This window comes from Gopherus flavomarginatus, chromosome 3 (assembly GCF_025201925.1).
Source record: "Gopherus flavomarginatus isolate rGopFla2 chromosome 3, rGopFla2.mat.asm, whole genome shotgun sequence".
In the NCBI taxonomy this organism is placed as follows: Eukaryota; Metazoa; Chordata; order Testudines; family Testudinidae; genus Gopherus; species Gopherus flavomarginatus.
The window spans coordinates 201063456-201084427 of NC_066619.1; the positions used below are offsets into that span (position 1 = coordinate 201063456).

The window sequence follows — 20972 nt, forward strand, 5'->3', positions numbered from 1 at the left end:
AAGACACTGATATCTTCCCTCACTGAGGCCCTGCTACCAGCCTGCTTATTTGTCCCTTTCAACTGAGTGTTGAAAGCAACTATAGCTGGCACAGAACAGTAGTCATGTGTGAAAGAACAAAACTCACCTCTGGGACAGCATTCAGAAAAAGAAAGCAAGCAAAGGAAGCTTTTCTATCTAAGCAGGAAGGAGCTCTGCTGAGATACATAGACACAAATGTTCACAGTCAGCCTTCTGGCCCCAGTGAGGATGTGAGTGGTGAGGAGATGCCTGATCTTCCAGTTAGTCAGAGTGCAGATGACCTGGCAGCTACTGCAGCATCCATATCTCCATCTCAGATGGATGTAACCATGCACATTCCTGAAGGAAAATGTAGAATAGTGTGGTGGAGGCACAAGAAAAAGCTGCTGCTGAGTTAGTTCCTTAAGTCTAGATGATCCTGGACTGTGGACCCACTTGAGCAGTAGCCAGAGGGATTTCCTTGTACGGCATGGGCCACAGCAAATGAAAAACTTCATGTTCCCCAAAGACAATGAAAATACAAGTTTCCATCCAACACATTACTGATGTGAAATCCCCAATGGTGACAAAGCGGAGAGGCCATGGCTTATGTACTCAAAAATCCAGAATGCTGCATACTGTTTTTGTTGCAAACTCTTCCAGTCTAATGTTCCAGCCACGCTGGGTTCTACAGGAACAAAGGAATGGAAAAATCTGGCTGGAAAGCTGGCATGCCATGAGAAGGCAGCAAATCACCAGAGAGCATTCCATAGGTGGAAAGAGCTTGAGATGAGACTAAGGTTAAAGGCCACCATAGATGATCAGCATCAAGAGAAGATTTCATCAGAGTCTTTTTACTGGCAAAATGTTCTGAAAAGGCTCATTGCCATTGTGAGAATGCTTGTACCCAAAACCTAGCACTGCATGGCACTTCATATTAGCTGTATGTGTCAAAGAATGGAAACTTCCTTAAAATTGTGGAGCTGATGGCTGAGTTGGATGCTGTACTCCAGGAGCATCTAAGAAGAGTCACCACCCAAGAAATGTACACACACACACCACTACTTTGGAAAAACAATTCAAAATGAGATCATACAGTTACTGGCAACAAAAGTCAAATAGAAGATTGTGGCAGATCTGAAGTCAGCAAGATATTACTCTTATTCTGGACTGCACACCTGACATCAGTCATATGGAACAAATGACTTTAATGGTTCATTTTGTAACAACAACAGAACCTAGTGAAAATGTCCCTGCAATGGTGACTGTCAGAGAGCATTTTCTAGAATTTATTGACATTGATGATAATACAGGAGCTGGTATGACAAATGTGCTTCTTAAAAAAATGGAAGATATGGGAATTGTGATAGCTGACATGACAGGTCAGGGCTACAATAATGGTGACAACCTGAGAAGAAAGAACAGAGGAGTGCAGACATGGATCTGAGAGTTAAACTCTCGAGCTTTTTTTGTCCCATAAAGTTCTCATTCATTGAACTTGGTGGTCAGTGATGCAGCATCAGCTTCTAGGGAGGCTGCTCAATTTTTTAATGTAATTCAAAGCATCTATGTATTTTTCTCTGCATCAACTCATCGATGGCAAATTTTGAAGCAACGTCTGGGAACATCCTCTCTGACACTGAAACCACTGAGTGCCACATGATGGGAAAGTCGAGTGGAGGCGATTAAACGTATCAAACACCAAATTGGGGAAACAGATGATGCCATAGTTGCCATTATAGAGGATAATGTTATGACAGCAACTGTTTGTGGGAGAACAGTGGCAGAGGGAAATGGAATCACCAGAAACATATATAACTTCAAATTTCTGTGTGGCTTAGTGTTGTGGCATGACATATTGTTTGAAATAAATGTTGTAAGCAAGAGATTCCAAGGTGTTGACCTCGATATATCTGGAACAATGGAACAACTGGACAAAGAAAAGTCATACCTACAGTCTTACCAGTCAGATGAGGGATTTCAAAACGTTCTGAAGAGTGCACAGAAGTTAGCAGAAGAACTTCACACTGAAGCTATTTTCCCACCCATTCAAGAATACAAGAGTCACCAAAGAAGACAACATGTGTGATATTGATGCAAGTGATTTAATCCCATAAGAGACCTCAAAAAACAATTCAAAGTTGAATTCTTTAACTAGGTGCTAGCTTGTGCAATACAGTCAGCTGAACCTTTCACACAGCTCAAAGAACACAGCAGTATATTTGGGATGTTGTATCATATTCCAAAACTCCTCACTATACCTGAAGGCGGCCTACACCAGCAATGCCAGCACTAGAGACAGTGTTGACACATGATGACGTGTGATATTGATGCAAGTGATTTAGGTGATGAACTGAAAGCCTTTTCAAGATACATTTCAGCAGGATCAACACCTAAGGCTGTTCTGGAATATACCGGTATGACCACCCTCTTTCCAAATGCTTTTGTTGCTCTGTGCATACTTCTAACACTTCCTGTAACAGTTGCCAGTGGAGAAGGCAGCTTCTCCAAGCTGAAGTTAATAAAAAAAAAATCTACGCTCCACAATGACACAAGAGACGCTGATCAGGAGAGGCTGATCAGCCTTGCAACAGCCATCTCATGACCCAAGAGCATGAGATGACCCAGACTATAGACCTTCAGCAGGAAGCAGTTCAGATCTTTGCAACCAAGAAGGCACAGACAGCTCCACTTTGATTATTCAAAAAGATAAAAATGCCAGTGTTTACTATGCAGACAAGAAAGTTACATTTGTTGTGCAGGGGTTTGAAAGTAAAGTGTTACTTAAAAATTCTGAACAAGGCATTTTAAGCTGTTAGTTTTCCTTTATTGGGGTAGGTAGCAGAGCGGTACCATGAGAGGAGTAGAACAGGAAGAAGGCAGAATTGAGACCTTTCAAAGTTTTGGCCCAAGTGAAGGGGCATGGGGGTGTCATTTGAACTCCCCGCCTCAGATGCCAAATTGTTGTGGGCCAGCCCTGGTCAAAGAAGGTTTAGGCTGCATTGGGACTCAGGAGTTGGCATCAAGGCTCTGCCTCCTATATGACCTTGGGAAAGTTGCTTGGGGCTTGTTTTTGATAAGTACTGAACATCCAATGCTTCCAATGCCTTCAGCTGAAGTTGTGGGTGCTGAGCACGCTTAAAAGTCAGGACTTTAAGCTTTCTGTACCTCAATTCATGGGGATTAAACACTTCTCTACCTCACAGGGGTGCTATGAGGATAAATTCATTAATGTTTATATTAGTTTTTAGCAAGCCAGTTGAATGGCTGTGATGCCACAGAATCTGTTTCATCACGTGTGCTTACATTTGTGTTTGACACTCTCTTTCTGTAGAACAGTTTGCTGTGTTATATTTGCGGCAGGCTCTAACTAAAGTAGTGATGTATCTGTGCAGTGCTAAGACATAGGTCTAAGCACCACACAAGCATATTTTAGCTGCATTTCATAAATATTATGTTTCTGTACATTATAATTTGTGATGTAAAACTGTTTTTTACAAACAAGTGGTAAGTGCCGTATCCCAAGCACCACCTACTAAAGCCCTTTCTTCTGTTCTAGGGTTGCCATAGCAACAAGTGTGAAGCCCTGGCATTTTGCTATGTCATTCATTACAAATGCAAAGGTCGGGAGAATTGGGAGCAGATTATAGCTGCTCTTCATGCCTTTACAAAGCATTTTACTGTGGATTCATCTTGCTAACCTAAAGCTGTTCCTATGGGAACATGGAAAGCACCTAATGTTAGTGTAATATGTCACCATACTTTTTACTGCACAATTGCTTTTCTTGTGGATCCTTTGTCATGTCATAGTGCTGCCAATAGTAACAAGAGACGAGGCACGATTCTGATCTCACCAACACGTAGGCAACTTTACTGATTTCACTGGTGTTAATCCTGATTTACACTGATGTTAATTAAGTGAGACCACAGGCAAATCCTTTTGTCTTCTGCAGATAAGAGGTAGGGTGAGCAAACAAGCCTACTTCCCACATTAACAAAATAATTACCATTGGAGGAGAAGTCAAACAACTAAAGTCTGGTTCTTCTATACTTAATTTTTGAGTTTGTAAAAAATACCTTGAAAAATTGAACCTAGTATTCTTTTCATATGTGTCCATAGGATGACTGTAAGTTATCAGAAAGGTGAACAGTGATAATCTTCTTTTCTGGTGGAGAGTTAATTTTTCTGGCAATTCTCTGTGTTAGCACAGGATTTCTGGTTCAATATTTATTTAATTTCTCTTGGCTCGGTGGGGCAATTTGTAATGTATGTATGAGTGAGGGATGAACAAGCACTCGAAGAAGAAAAAAGACGGTTACTCACTTTCTTGTAGCTATTGTTCTTCAACATGTGCTGTTCACATCCATTCCAATACCCTTCTTCCCCTCTGTCGGAGTAACTGGCAAGAAGGAAGTGAATGGGGGTTGGGTCGGCAGGGTCATATATTGAGTGCCATGAGGGCATCACTCCAGGTGGCTCCCTGGCTGACCCGACGGGAGCTGCTAAGGGAAAAAGTTTCTGATGACAGTGCACGTGGTGCGTGCACACCTGATTGGAATGGACGTGAACGACACCTCTCGAAGAACAACAGTTACAAGAAGGTGAGTAACCGTCTTTTCTGTTTTCTTTGAACTGGATCCTTAAATGTAAGAATTCTGCCTGACTGCTTGTCAGCTGGACTCCAGAGTATTTATATTTGTTTATTTCCTTTAACCACTGAAATACAAATTTTACTTTGAGTGTTTGGAAAAAAGTCTTATGCTCTGCTTTGCACTGCAGCAACATCCCTCCAGACAAAAAGAGCAAAGCATAACTCTATTCAGAGCCAGTCATTTCCAGTCCTACAACATTTCCTGGAGTGGACTAGGAAGTAATTCTCAAGTAATTCAAAAGTTCTCCCTTCCTCCAGGGAATGATACTGCTTCTGCAGTGTTCCAGATCCCATCAGTCCACGAAGAAATGGGCTCTGCCTATCCTGAGCTGATGACCTACATTCCAGCACATTTCATTGCCAACAGAATGCTGAGTCAGCCTTATTTCACTTCTTTTAAAAGCAGTCTGTCAGCAAATGATTCAAAGCAGTTCTGAAAATACATGTATTGCTATCAGCAGTACTCAATTTAATATACAAGGCGTTTCTACAGTTTCCTTCCTAAATCCACCCTGGAGTTATTATGTCAATACAGAAAGGAAGAGGTAGTAAATCAAAATTGCATCCAATTATGCAAAGCACAAGTTATAATGAGAATACATTACCATTAATAAATATAAACGTAGTGTGACAGCTATGTATTATTTATGTATCCGTTTCCAAATATGTGAACATTTTTAATGCTAAGTGAAGCAAACAGCTAAAAAAGTGTTAGACCCTTCTCTCTCTCACACCCACACAGTCTCTCTCTCACTCCCAAATTCACATTTTCAAAATTGTATTTCATTCACCATGGGCTTTATCGTATCATCTGTTTTTAAGAGGCACTTCCTATGGATTGCAGTTGGGAATTCTGCTTAAAAACTTATGGTATTGTAATGATAGCTGGAACTCTGAAATAGGAACCAAAGTTACCCATAGTGTAGTATGTAATGAGCCTTATCAGCGGAAGGAATGGCTTGTACCTGGAGCTAGGCAAGCAAGCCAGCAACAGCTATCTGTACAGTTATCAAAAAAAAATTAAGTAAATTGTTTACCGTTATTTAAAAGTCTCCAATATGTTATTTTATGTTAGCAACAGCTAACATGTTAGCTGTTGCTAACATAAAATAACATATTGGAGTACTATATAGCCCATGAACAGGCTTAAATCAGCGTATGCTTGAATTCTTATCAAGAAAAACCCATTTTTATAAGGCTACCAAAGTTCAAGAAAGAAAAATTTAGCAATAAAAGCTATGTAATATTAATTAGTGTGTGTAAACATAACTGATAGATGTTTTTGTATAGTTTTGTATGTTCCTAGCACAATGGACCCTTCAATCCCTACTGGGGGGTGGGAAAATAGTTTTTCCCCCAGTCAGGACTGAAGGGTCCATTATGCTAGGAACTATACAAAAACATAAAAAGAGAGTCACAGCACTGCATGGAATTTACTATCTAAATTCCCAATTCTGTGATGAGCTCAGTGTGGGCACCAGGGTCCATTTATTGCAGGAACAGGGCCTATGCTCTAAATTCTGAGGGACATATTTTCAAAGATATTTAGGTGTCTAAAGACACAGATAGAGGCCGAATGGGATTTTCAGAAGTGCCTCAAATTTTTCTGTTAAATAGATTATTTGCTATAATATGCAGTTTCAGGTCAACCAAATCTATTCGCAAATTTGGTCAAGTTTGCCAAACAATTTCTGAACCGAAAAAGTAAAAACCTTTTGTGATGGCTGCTGGTGGTGGCACCACCTCTCTTATAAGCCTTAATCCATGGTTAGGGCACTCACCTGGGATATGGGAGACCCTGGTGCAATTCTTCCCTTTGCCTGATGAGGAGAAGGAATTTGATTTTGGGTTTCCTGCACTGCAGGGGAGTGCCCTAGCCAAATGACCAGAATATTCTGCCATGAGGCTCTCTCAGTCTCTCCTCTTGAAGCCTTTCCACTATTTATAAATAAATAAATAGTCATCAGAGCAAGGATTTGACCTTGCGTCTCCCACATACCAGGTGAGTCCCCTAATTTCCAGACACCATCTCTGGCCAAATGACTATCCATTGTCATCATCAATGACTACAAATAGGCTTGGATTAGATTTTTATTGGTAAATGTCTACTTTACTGTACACAATCAAAAAATGACAAAAAAAATTTCCATCAATAATAATCAAAGTTTACAGATAGGCAAAGTTAGAAAAATTCTGCTTGTGAACTTATTGGAGTTCAAATTAAGGATATTTATTTTGAATATTTTGACATGATGTTGAAAATTTGCATTTGAACAGTCATAACTTTATAACAGTTTTAACTTTTTCTATCTCAATGTCTACCATCCTTAAACAATTGTCTGACCCCACCCACTGCCAGACCCACAATTATGAAAATTTAAATAGATAAACATTTTAAAGAAGATTAAACCCCACAATCTGGTACACCTGTGAAAATTTAAATAGATAAAAATCAGAGAAAAATGCTTAAAAATAAATATTGATATTATCTGTCAAAATTATAAGGGGAAAAAAAATCCCAAATTCTGCCAAATCTAACTGAGTTGCCACTATAAATGACAATGGATAGCCACACATCCCAGGTAAGTGCTTACCCAATGGGCTTAAAGCTGATAAGGGAGGCAGCACTACCACCACACCCTGTTTTGTCCATCTACTTTTCCTTCCTTTCTCAAAACATCTGAAAGTTGAAACAAAATTTGTCAGGTTGAAATGTAACATTTTGTTTTAACATTAGCAAAACATTTTCTTTTTACTTGAAATCTTTTTGACATTTCGAGTTGCTGAAAAACTAAAAAAAAATGTTTTCAGTTTGATCCAAAAGAAAAAACATTTTTTTTAAATTTTTTAAAATTGCCAGTGAACCAAAAAAACCATTATTCATCCAGCTCTAGCCCTAAGAGCTTAGCTGAATCAACCAAATTTTCCAAAATTTATGCAGCAGCTTTTAAGTGAAAAATGATTTCACATGGACGTACTAACTGACTAACTTACAGTTATATGAACAAACATGCAGTCCATGTAACAAAGTAATGTGTGTACTGGAAATACCAACTGTAAAGTCACAAGGGCCTAATGAAACACATCCTAGAATACTCAAATTGCTAACTCAGGAGGTATCTGAGCCACTAACTATCATCTTTGAGAAGTCATGGAAGACATGAGAGATTCCAGAGGACTGGAAAAAAGGGTAAATATAGTACCAATTTATAAAAGGGAAATAAAGACAACCCAGAGAATTATAGAACAATCATCTGAACTTCAGTACCCAGAAAGATAATGGAGAAAATAGTTAAGCAATCAATTTTCAAACATCTAAAAGATAATAAAGTGATAAGAAACGATCAGCATGAATTTGTCAAGAACAAATTGGGTCAAACTGACCTAATAGCTTTCTCTGAATGGGTAACAAGCATTGTGGATAGTGGGGAAGTGGTAGATGTTGCATATCTTGACTTTCATAAGGCTTTTGATACTGAATCACATGACCTTCTCATAAACAAACTAGGGAAATATAACCTAGATGGAACTACTATGAGGTGGGTGCATAACCAGTTGGAAAACTGTTCCTAGAGAGTAGTTATCAGTGGTTCACAGTCAAGCTGGAAGGGCATATCGAGTGGGGTCCTGCAGGGATCAGTTCTGGGTCTGGTTCTGTTCAGTATCTTCATAAGTGATTTAGTTAATGGCACAGAGAGTACACTTATAAAGTATCAGAGGGTAGCCGTGTTAGTCTGGATCTGTAAAAGCAGCAAAGAATCCTGTGGCACCTTATAGACTAACAGACGTTTTGGAGCATGAGCTTTCGTGGGTGAATACCCACTTCCTCAGATGCATGCATCTGAGGAAGTGGGTATTCACCCACGAAAGCTCATGCTCCAAAACGTCTGTTAGTCTATAAGGTGCCACAGGATTCTTTGCTGCTTTTACACTTATAAAGTTTGCAGATACCAACCTGAGAGGTGTTGCAAGTGCTTTGGAGGATAGGATTAAAATTCAAAATGATCTGAAATGATGAAATTCAATAAGGACAAATGCAAAGTACTCCACTTAGGAAGGAACAATCAATTGCATACATACTAAATGGGAAATGACTGCCTAAGAAAGAGTACTGCAGAAAGGGATCTGGGGGTGATAGTGGATCACAATACTGGTCAACAGTAACACTGTTGTGTTTAAAAAAAAAAAACACACACACACACAAAAAACCCCATCACTCTGGGATGTATTAGCAGGAGTGTTGTAAGCAAGACACAAGAAGTAATTCTTCTGCTCTACTCCGCACTGATTAGGCCTCATCTGGAGTATTGTGTCTAGTTCTGGATGCCACATTTCAGGAAAGATGTAGACAAACTGGAGGAAATCCAGAGAAGAGCAACACAAATGATTAAAGATCTAGAAAACATGACCTGTGAGAGTAGATTGAAAGCACTGGGTTTGTTTAGTCTGGAGAAGAGACGACAGAGGGGACATGATAACAGTTTTCAAGTACATAAAAGGTTGTTACATGGAGGAGGAAGAAAAATTGTTCTTCTTAACCTCTGAGGATAGGACAAGAAGCAATGGGCTTAATTTGCAGCAAAGGTGGTTTAGGTTGGACATTAGAAAAAAGTTCCTAACTGTCAAGGTGGTTAAGCATTGGAATAAATTGCCTAGAGAGGTTGTGGAATCTCCATCATTGGAGATTTTTAAGAGCAGGTTACACAAATACCTGTCAGGGATGGTCTAGATAATACTTATTTTTGCCATGAGTGCAGGGGCCTGGACTAGATGACTTCTCACGGTCCCTTCCAGTCCTGTGATTCTATGATAATGGCACTAATTTCCTCCACCCATGGTGCATGGTGTTTTAGTGTGCTGGGTCATGATTTCCCAAAACACAATGCACACTGCTGCTTCTCTCGCTGACATAATGGGGAATAAATATCTATACATGTACTACTGAACTGCCCAGGAGCTAGATGCTATGAACCACAGGTGCTCAGAAATTAGTACTAGATAGATTAGATAGCATAAGGCAAGATGTCTCCAGCGCCTGAGAAGGGACCATGATGCAGGGATCTGGAGGTGGCATCTGGAGTATAGTATTGAGCTTATGGTATATTATTTTAGCTATTAAGTTATAAATCCAGCTGACATGTTCTCAGAATTACACAGCCTGGGAACCTTATTGGTCAATCATATTGACCTCTGAGTCAATGTAATTGCACATGAAGCTTAATACAATGACAAGCATAGAATTTTACACACACATACATATACCAATACCACTGTCAATATGTATAATATCATGTGCATGCATATTTATAACCATGTTTACAATTTATCTCCTTACATTTGTTCTTACCTGCTTCAGGACTGGTACATTCTTGAACTGCACTAACTGAACTAGGGGGCAAAACGTCATCATCAAAACTGATAAGATCTCCTTCCTCAGCTGGTTTACTTTGCAAAGTACATGTTGAGAGGTTGGTTGGAGCCGATGACTCTCTCAGGGACTTGAAAGCTGTTGCTTGAGAAGTTACCAAGAGACTGGGAGCAGTGATGATTGGTTTTAGTAAGGTCAAATGAGGGGCAGGACTGTCTACAGAAAGAGACTTTTTGGGAATGAGTGGCCTTGGAGCAGGAACTGGGAATTTCTTCTGTCCATCATTGTTCTCTGAAGTTGACCCATTCCTTGCATCAAGCAAATCATTACTAGTACTTTTTACAAGGCCAGGTTTTGGTTTCTTTGGCAATTCAGGTTTGGTTATGACATTACTCCCAGCTTCTTGAGGTTGAGGGTGCCATTTCCTGGATGTAGCTTTGTGTGTGTTTTCTGTCCATGAAGCCGACTCTCCCGAAGCTCTCCTGGCCCCTAGCTCTGGTTTTGGAGCTATTATTGGCTTCTTTGCAGAAACAGTTGGTCTTGGGACAAATGACCGTGGAGCAATTTCTGGTTTCTTTGATAATCCTGAGATATCAGAATTTGCTTGGGATTCAAAAGCTTTGATCCTTGAACCAATACTATTTTGGCTTTTTTCTGTACTCATACTGTTCATCACCATGTGACTGTCCAATAAGCTATTATCTAAGAGGGACACTGGCTGACTTGGAGATGGCTCCCTTTCAGCTCGAGGCTGGCTCACTTCTTCCTGATTGTCTTGTGATTGGCTTTGACTATCTCTGACCACAGGTTTGAGATTGCCTTTTGATCTTGGTTTTGGCAGTGGACCTGTCACATTACTGGAATTTTCTTGGCACTTCCATTCTTCAGACGCTTCAGAGACAACTAAGGGAGCCTCATTTTCTGAAGGATTGCTATTTAAGAGAGGTCTGGGAGGTTTGAGAGGACGTTGCACTGCCGACAGAAAAGAGAAGCTTTCAAATTGTATTTTGACACATCTTAAACACAAATCTACTTTGTCATTTGGCCTCTCTAACCATTCTGACTGGAAATTTACCAACTATTTCCACTTAGAACTCATCGTTTCTTGTGTTACATTTGTCATTCTCCCTTTTTCAAGGGGCAAAAATACATTACACTCTAGAAAGGAACTGATCTTTGCACAAATGCATAGGATTTACAAGTAATAAGTCCAAAATTACTTTGCTGACTTGCAGCACTTTCATTTTAACATACTCAAAGCAACATCAGATAAAGAAAAATATTTTTAAAAATGTTTCATGACATTGAGGGTTTCCCAGCAGAGGCTAGAACAAGGAATAGTACAGCAGCTTCTCTAACCAGCTTTGTGTACATCTCAGTCCTGACCTACAACCTCCCTGCTTTTTCATTCATTATTTTCAGATTCTCTGGCCAAAAAGGATTGCAAATACAGCTAAAATGGAAAAATACTTGTAATGGTTTTATGGGGAAAAAAATTAAATGCATTATAGCCTAGCGTGATATTAAAGAAAAACTCGTTTTTACTTTTGACACAGACTAGAATGGAGTATCAGGTCATCAGAGGTAAGAAGCAAATGCAGTAATTCATAGCAGCACCTAGTCCATAAGTGAAATACTTTTATTGGGTGTAGAAAGGATTAAATTGATTTTTAAAAGCATCCCCAGAACATAATATGTAAAATCTTTGATAATATGAAGTCCATAGAGCATTTACCTGGAACAATTTCAGATTCACAGAGAGTAAGTAGGTTGTTTTTTACATTACTTCTTGGCAAATGGCTGATTATTTCCTCTGGAAAGTCAGTCTGTGTTGCACACGTAGCAGTGCATCTAGAAGCAGCAGCAGCATTATTGTTATTTGTTGTATTGACTTGCACTTGGTTAATTTCTTTTATCACCTGCTCATAAGATGGTGGAAGCTACAAAAGAAAAAAAGGTAAAAATTTTAATGTGTCCATATGTGAAAATTAAAAAAAAACCTACATGAATTCAGAAATACTACACTGACATGTACAACAAAAATACAAACAAAAAACCAGAGTAGTTCTCTTTTAAGAGGACAATGAGTTCTGGTGATGTTATTGTTTCTCTTTGCACTTTAAAATTAACATGAATTACACATGTAACGTAAGTACGTCTCTTATTTGCGCACCTCAGCTGGAACAAGCTCATTTGTCCTCCAGTTAGTCTGGGAAGGAGGAGGGAATCCTAATCCTTGTGGAGTGACATTTCCACCTGGGAACCAGGAGGATGGTCTGAGAGGCTCAGCAGCAACTATTGTAATCTCAGGACGTCTGCAAAGAAACATAAACAAGGTGATGTGCGGGAGAGGGAAGGAATGACTGACTAGCAAGCTTTACAGTAATGATTTAAATAAACACTAAAATAATATGTTTTCCTAGTAGTTCCAGTTTTATTCCTGACTTTGCAAAGATGCCTTGTATGATTTCATACAGTCACTTAACCTTTCTGGCCCCAGTTAAGCAAGCACTCAGGGTCCCCATTCAGCAGAGCACTTAAGTACATTCTACCTCTAAGCAAAAAAGCAATTCTACTGACTACAACAGACTATTCCTGTACTTCAGGGTAGGCATGTGCTCAAGTACTTTACTAGAAGGTGTCTTTGTGTCCTTGCAGAATAAAGTGGTTTGGGAATCTTCTGATGAACAGGCACTAATAAATGCAAAGCATTATTATTAACTACTGTGTAGAAATAATGCAAGGCAATAAACCAAATTTAAGATGATTTTTTAAAAATTAAGATGTCTCAGCCCAGATACTGCAAGGACTGGGGATAAATGTGTACTTTTTCACCTGTTCAGCCCAGTGAGAAAAATTGCAACATTCATGTCATGATTTTTTTATTCACATTTATTTATTTATTTAGTGGCACAACATTACACGTACAACATGTTGAAACTGCAACAAACTTATTGTGAATATTTAGGCTGTTTTTTTTTAAAATGAATTTACTTCAGCCCTGCTACTTGTGTTCATTTCCTTTGATCATTTACAAGTCTGAGTTTTAACCAACAGAAATACTCACAGAAAGCTAACTGAAGGCTACAAAAGTGAGTTTTCCTGCTGGGAGTTTTTGTGTAGTAATCTAATCAGAGAACAAAAACACCACCATGTGATATATCTGACTATTAGAACTATCCTTAGTTTGAATAGAGAATACTGAATATTCATGCAGAATTGTTCATATTGAATCCCACAGAGTTTAAAAATTCACAGAGATTACAAGTAATTTGGAGTGAAGACCAAATCTGACGAAATCATGAGGAAAAGAGGCTGAAGTTTTCAACCAATTAATTTGTTCGAATTTATGGACATGGATCAAATTACTGCTGTTTTCTCTGTTTTTGTGTATGCCGTTGTTCACATGTGATTCTAGGCTCACTTATGCTGTGCCTCCTAAATATATTTAATAAACAGTTTAGACACTTTTCAGAATATCTGGTTGGCAGTGGACAGTTCTCAACATCATTAATAATATTAAATGTTACCACACTGCACTGGCTACCTACTAACAAGTGGCAGAAGCTGGGGGAAATTTAATGCGTTGATTTAGAAAGCCTTACCTGGTTTGGTTCTTTGATACCTAAAGGCTTGTCTACAGGGAGAATTTTAGGAAAATCTCCCCACAGTGCTAAAGCAAGGGTAATCAAGCCTCAAACTCTGTGGGGCAGAGCCTGTCCTTTTGTTATATACCTCTACCCTGATATAACGCAGTCCTCGGGAGCCAAAAAAATCTCACCGCCTTATAGGTGAGACCATGTTATATCGGGTTCTGGCTGGTACGGTGTACCGGCAAGAGCTGATATGCTGTGCCAGACTGGACCAGCTTCCCTGGCAATGATTTAAAGTGCCAGAGGCTCCAGCTGCTGTGGCGAGCCCTGGTCCCTTTAAATCACCGCCACAGCTCTGGCAGCAGGGCTTGGGCGGTGATTTAAAGGGACTGAGGCTCCAGCCGCTGTCAGAGCTCCAGAAGTGATTTAAAGGGTCCGGCGCTCCCCGCAGCGGCTGGAGCCTCTGGCCCTTTAAACCACTGCCAGAGCCCCAGCGGGATTTAAAGGACCTGGGGCTCCCCGCTGCTTTACCGCGCTATATCTGAATTCATGTTATATCAGGTCACGTTCTATCAAGGTAGAGATGTATTTGTGAACAATGCTTAGCACAATGAGGCCCCAATCCCTGATTCCAAACTCTAGGTGCTACCACAGCATAAATAATGATAATGCTTATGAGTGTAAATCAATTGCCTACAAGAGTAAAGGATGTATTCCCTATCCCCCAACACCAATATTCAGTATTGCACAACTGTGCTCTGTGGAACCTTTCAAGATATTCTGCATAATAAAATATTTTGAGAACCAAACAGTGTTGAGAGGGATCCGGAACATCTCTCTATTGTGAAACTGTCCATAGAATGAAAATCTTGGCCAACACTTTGCTTTATTAATGAGTTGTATGCCTTTCTTGGCCATTGCGGGATGCTGGATATCTGGCTACATGGACCATTTGCTATGGTAACTTCTTCCGTCATTTTGCTATCAGAAAATGCACAAATATATGTTTAAAGGGTACTTTTAAAAAAGGATAGGAAGGGATAGAAAGTCAGCACCCAGAGGTTATGACAGGTTAATTGGGACTCCCTTTCTGAGAAGCTGTAGGGGTGTGTGTATTTAAGTTGTATTTTCAACCTGAAACGATCACCTAGAAATGGAGGCCAGAAGAAGTTTTTTTAAAATTTCAGACCAAAAAAATCCATCTGCTTAAAATCTCATTATTTTTAAAATATATTTATTTCTTTGGTTCCAGTCATTACTATTTTTACACAGAAAAATCAGAAAGGAAAAAAAAAACCAGAAGAAAAGGACAAAAGTAGGATCCTGATATGATCCGTTAAAATAAACTCTAAAGCCAACTATTAGGATGACATGTGGTTAAAATATAAATAACCATGTTATACCTTCTATCTCTCTGATGTTCGGTATGAGAAGAAGTCCGAGAAGCTATTAAAGTAAAAGAAAGAAAAACAAAGTTAATCTGGACTTGTACAGCAACAAAATAAAGATAGTAATACTAGAATTGTCACCAAGCTATCATAAACATAACTGACTGTACATAGCAGTTGATCATAAACTACAGATTTCTAAGAATGGCCATATCTAAATAAAAATGATTTGTATTTAACACAGGAAAAATTTTCAAAACTATTCTTTAGCAATACTTTCAGATTGACACAGAATATACATATTTACATACACCCTGGAGTTCAAGAATCCCATTCAGACAACTTGCAGAGAAAAGAAGGAAAATATCCAAAACAGTTACCACAATATTAAAAACATATTATGATGCTTAAAACAACATGAAAGCTGTGAAAGAAACTAACAAAAGCAAGAGAATTAATGAAAGCAAAGCTACCACATCCTAACACAGACTTTTGTGCCTTTTTGTTTTTCACCACTCCATGAATTAAGAACAGAGTAATAAACCTCAACCTTGTCTTTTGACAATTTATTTCCTAGACTTTGTGTAAAAAAAACTTACAAGTTTGTTAGTTCAAACTTTTGGTTTGGTTTAATAATTATTTTTTAAAAATCTAATCCAATACAAAAGACATTTACCTGAAAAACTATTTCAGACTATTGGGTAAATATTTAATATAACTGTGTGCAGGAGAAATGTACTTAGCATTGCTTATTAAAAAATTAATTCAATGTCCACTTATCAGTGTTTAAATTCTCGGGCATCTAATTCACACAAATAATGGGACCATTTCTGGGCTAATAGTTATCTACATTTATTTTTTATATCCACTGCATTTTGGATTTTCACAAGCTCATTAAATCCTCACTCTCTAATCCTGTATTTTTGTCATATTTACAATCAAATTTTTTTTTAAGGCCACACTAACTTTTTAAAATGTGATTAAATAACAACATACAACAAAACAAAAAAGAAATTAACTCTCACCTGAATCTTTGCATAGCAAATGTGATTTAGGGAGAAGTAAAGTTTATTGTGCAAAAAGCTGACAATTGTTCCATTATTATGCCATCTTAGAGTGATAGCTGAAATCAGCAAAGCACCGCTTGAAAAATTCCCAGCATAGTATTGTCACAGACATACCTCTTCCATGGGGCATTTTTGATGTGCACTATTCATGAGTGCTAGAGGAAAAAAAGAAGGGGTTAAAGTAGAAAAAGAGGGTGCAGAGAAGAAAAAGAACAATCCAAGGTTCCTATATGTCAATAGACAAGATTAATTGGATTCGTGTTGTTAGTCACACAAGAATAGTGCAGATTTCACGCGGGGGGGGGGGGGTTGTAAAAAAACCTGATAGCTCGAAATAAAATCTATTTTAAAAAGATCAAAAGCAATTTAATTGAGTTTTTAATTTCTATTCTCACACTGAATTTTATGGGGGTTTACCTATTGCCTGGCGATATCATCTTAATTGTGAACAGGAAAACTGAGGAAGAAAGGACCTCTGTACTGTTGATTTCAAATGGGAAAAGAGGCATAGTTTGAATGCTCTTTTTAGGTATGTATTAACTCATGTCTGCTTTGATATAAACTCTCTTTGTTTTATTTACTTTATAAACAGATGGAATATACTTTATACCCTGATGGTCTGACCCAACTCCCAAGAAGTTGAATCAGATTCTTCAACAACATGCATTCTACCCATTCCCAGCTTACCCTTTAACCCCCATGTATCCATAAATATACATTTCCCTTCTTAGATTTCCCTTTCACTAAGAATAGAGAAAAGAGGTAAATCTCTCCAACTGGTAGGACACACCTATTTGCAATAAGTGTTATAACCATATTGGTCTCAGGATATTACAGAAACCAAGTGCGTAAAGTAATATCTTTATTGGACCAACCTCTGTTAGTGAGAGAGAGAAGCTTTCACCGAGCTCTTCTTCAGGTCTGTGAAATGTATTCAGTGTCGCAGCTAAATACAAGGTGGAACAGATTGTTTTGGGTAAGTAGTTACATATTTCAAGGGACCATTCAAGGTGAAGAGGCACATTAAACCTCTCCATTCATGAGGGTATAGGGGGGAAATAAGGCAAGTGGCTGTAAGGGGTTATAGAATGGTGTAATAAGCCATAAATCCAGTGTCTCTGTTCAGCCCTTAAATTCATAATTTTTCTAGATACTAAAAATTAAGTTCCCAGGCTTGTCTTTTGAAGGTGTTGTGCAGGTTTCCTTTGAGAATGAGGACTAAGAGGTCAGATATAGAGGATCACTTTGTGAAAAGTATTAGCAATATAAGTGTTCTACTCTCTGCACTGCCTCCCTATAAGGTAGCTGGCAATTGTCTGTCTTGAAAGTGCCAAAGCTGTTCAGTTACTATGACTCAGTTACTGCAGTGTTGTGAATGACTAAAAAGTCCAATTCTCAAGCAATAGATTGTGTAGGAGTGATGCGCAAGGCCAGAAGATGAAACCAGTGCACTACTGGCACTTAAGGTCTGCTGCACTTTCCTCTTTGCTCTGTCTTCACTTTTCTCTCTCTCTCAGCCTCTGACTTCCTGGTGCAGCACAGTCCTCCAACATAGCCTTTGCTAGCTGCCTTTTCTGGGCTTGCAGTGCAGATGTTGAAAGTTTTCAGCTCCCTCTTGCAAACTTCCTTGAACTTGAGCCTACGATGGCTCAGTGACCTTGGAGCATCCACAAGTTCTCCATACAGGTCCTTTGCCATGTGTCTATCATCCATCCAGTACAGATGACCAAACCAACAAAAATGTCTCTGTTTAAGAATAGTGAATAAATATTAGACTTGGCAATTTTGCTTTCTCAGATACTTTGGTATCAAGGACTTGTATGTGAAATCAAACTAAGACAGGAGGTGTAGAAAGAGTTAAGTCTTCTTTCATGCCTTCTGTAGATGGTCCAGGTCTTGTCACTAAACAGCAGCATGCTCATGACACACCTTGTGCCATAATCAATGTCTTCTTTAGACTGATCCCTGATGGTTAGACCAAATTTATCACAAGCTAACACAAAGCTTTTGCAAAGTTTCTAGAGTGCCTATATGAAACAAGCCCTGAGCTGTTGGCAAAAAGTTCTAATTCTGCTTTTAGACAAGCAGATTTGTTGAAGAGTTTTCCGTCTGATCTTGCATGGAGACGTTTACTCTCAGTGCTAGATAAGAAAGTATGCAGTGGATTTTATTTCAGTGACTAGGAGCATTTCTTCAAATTATGCTGCAAACCAGTCCTTATCTTGTGCAGTCTTTTTACCAAAAGCTAAGATATTCATCCAGAATGCACTCAATACTCCATCAGCATTCAGGAAGGGACAATCAATGACATAGTTTCCCTGAGATTCATAGTGAATTGGAAACACCTTCCTTGGTCTTTTGTGTTGTTGAAGTTCATTTGTGTGCAACAGCTTTGTTTAGTACAATGGAATTTCTGTAGTGAAAGCCTCACTTTCCAGTATACATGTGCATGGTCTGTGTCACAGTCTGCACCACGAAAACAGAGTATGGAGAACATCCTGCAAGTGTTTTCTAGAACTAACAATTAAATCCAGTTGGTGCTAGTGTCCAGATCTGGAGTGTCTCCACAAGACCCTTTGATGATGACTGCATTGAAAGTAAGTGTTGGTAATGCATGCTCCTTGGTTGGTACAGAACTAACCATTTGTAATTAATTTTTTCCACTCTATGGTGGCAAGAACCTAGCAGACATATCATGATCTGAGCCAACCCTAACAATGAAGTATCCTAACAGATAGAGTCACTTGCCTGATGGTCACTTACTGATGATGCTATCAACGTGCTTAGAACAAATCCTTCTCTTCAGAAATGGAAGAAAGCGTTGGGGCACATATATTGATGATATTGGCAAAACCACCTGTCACAGATATTCTTAGTGATATAATTCATTCTGATGTTGCAATGAGACCCTTGACATGGATGCTAATGAGTTTTTGACTGGAAATACCACCCCATGACCAGAGCACTCTTCTTTGCCTTTTCTATGCCAGAAGAGGGTATAATGCATCTTGCGCAGAGAGCCTGTGTCAGCTAGTCTGGTTTGAGAGAGAGTGGTCACATCAATGTCAATGTTCTCCAGCTCTTTATCGATGATACGTACCTTGTAGGATCACTGACCTCCTCCAGTCATTTAATATACCAGGGCACATTGTCCTCACATTCCAATGAGCAAGTTTGAAGAGGATGATCGTTGTACCTGGAACTGTGGCACAGATGCCTGGGCAGTGAAAATAAAGAAGCAGATGGTTGCCCTAGGACAAGAAGTCCCCCTCTTGGTGGGCCTGACTGGACACAAAGGCTTGGAGACCAACATATTTGGAAGCAAGCAGAGCTGCAGGAACTACCTGAAGAAGCTCATGCCAATCACCGGATATTTTCTCCATTGTGGGCTGGGTGTAGTGTTTCCTCTCCTAGCCTTTGTCAAACCAAAAACTAGATGCTAGGTGGTAGCACCAGATGGAATGAAAAACAATATCCACAAAGAATGATTCCAACAGGGATCTGGCATTATCCCCATCAATCAGGGATTCCCAGTTTAGTCACTTGACCCGCAGAAGGTTGTACTGGGTTACATGGAACCAGTAGCAGGCCTTACATGCCTGACCTTATCCCTATGAGATACCAAGTCTTATTCAAGGTCTATGCCCTAATATTCAAAGCCTCCATAAGATTAGTCCCAACTATTGAAAAGATCGATTCTCTCTCCATAACCATCAATTCCATCAACAGCTAAATTCCACTGGAATAATAAATGACACTTTCAACCAATGGGAGAAGTTCATGAGTGCAGGAGAAAGAATTTTCATGGGGCTTGGATTTAAACTATGGAACTCACTCCTGCAAATAAACAGAAAAGCTCTGTCTGTCTAAGCTCAAAAGCTTGTCTCTCTAACAAACAGAAGTTAGTCCAATTAAAGATAGTACTTTACCCACCTTGTCACAGCTCACACTGCATTCAAAAGCAAATGGAAAACCTCTTTTTTCAGCTTAGCTTTCTGTCAATAGGTCTCACCCCTCCCCCCCAGAGAGTTAACCTGACCCAATCAATAAATGAAAGCTCTGCCTGGCTGAGTTTAATCTTACAGGCAGAGATGGAACAGAGAGTTTACTTTACTTTAATTACTCAAGAGATGAGAGCCCTATACACACTTAGATATATACTTATATATAGATATAGAAAAGATATCTATATATTAGTCCTCTCAAAGTGTCAACTTGGTTTCATTGCATCTTCCAGGCTACATGACCAGTTGTGTTGTTTTGTTCAATGAGACAGATGTTATTTCCTCTCTTTAGTTTTAAAAAAATGGCTGGAAGACCTTTCCCCCTGGAGGTGAGAAAAGAGGAAGCAGGGGTGGGATGTATGTGGCAGTGCACATGGACCAGGGGGTAATCCAGCAGAGAACTACTCTGAGTGGAAGTGTGAGGATGTGTGTGTTGTTTATCTTAATGTACAAATCCTACACAACATCTTCCTATTATGTTAACAAATAAGAATTTAAAAATAAAAGTATTAATATTTATTAAAAAAGATATTTAAAAGTAGGTGCACGTCTTGAAAAGAAGCAGTCCTTGAGTTTTTTTCAGTCTCTCCAAAAAATCATCTGTACTTCAGTAAAATTAAATTACTTGCAAAGGATTTTTTTTAACTTCTGGACTTGCAATCTTTTTTGCTTCTTTATGATGATGGAAGAGTTTCTTGTTTTTCCTGCCCAGTTTTTAACCGTAGAACGACAGCTTTCTGTGCTTTTAAAGAAGGACCTTTTGGTCTCAGGAATTTGTATTGTAAGCTCTCACACCTTCACTGAAGGGGCAGAGGTGAAAACAATTACATCCTTGCTCCAAAGTGATCTTTAGTTGATGGAGTTGAATAGATGTCAACAAAAATTTTAATCTTCCCTTCT

General features: G+C 39.0%; 1 protein-coding gene across 8 annotated transcripts in view; it reads right to left on the reverse strand.

Moving 5' to 3' along the window:
- The window catches only part of SH3D19 (SH3 domain containing 19), a 169272-nt gene that overhangs the window by 39916 nt on the left and 108384 nt on the right, over nt 1–20972 (reverse strand). For 5 of the 8 annotated variants that reach the window (XR_007773446.1, XM_050946256.1, XM_050946252.1 and 2 more), the window contains exons 4-7: nt 15017–15059; nt 12194–12335; nt 11756–11960; nt 10000–10992 (exon numbers count right to left, since the gene is read on the reverse strand). Coding sequence is in view for 7 of the 8 variants with exons in the window: in XM_050946252.1 (XP_050802209.1) it covers nt 10000–10992; nt 11756–11960; nt 12194–12335; nt 15017–15059 (1383 nt within the window). In the remaining variant the exon portion in view is untranslated. Of the gene's footprint in view, nt 1–9999; nt 10993–11755; nt 11961–12193; nt 12336–15016; nt 15060–16182; nt 16224–20972 lie in introns of all 8 variants that reach the window. The other 3 variants (XM_050946255.1, XM_050946253.1, XM_050946254.1) reach the window with 1 other exon arrangement.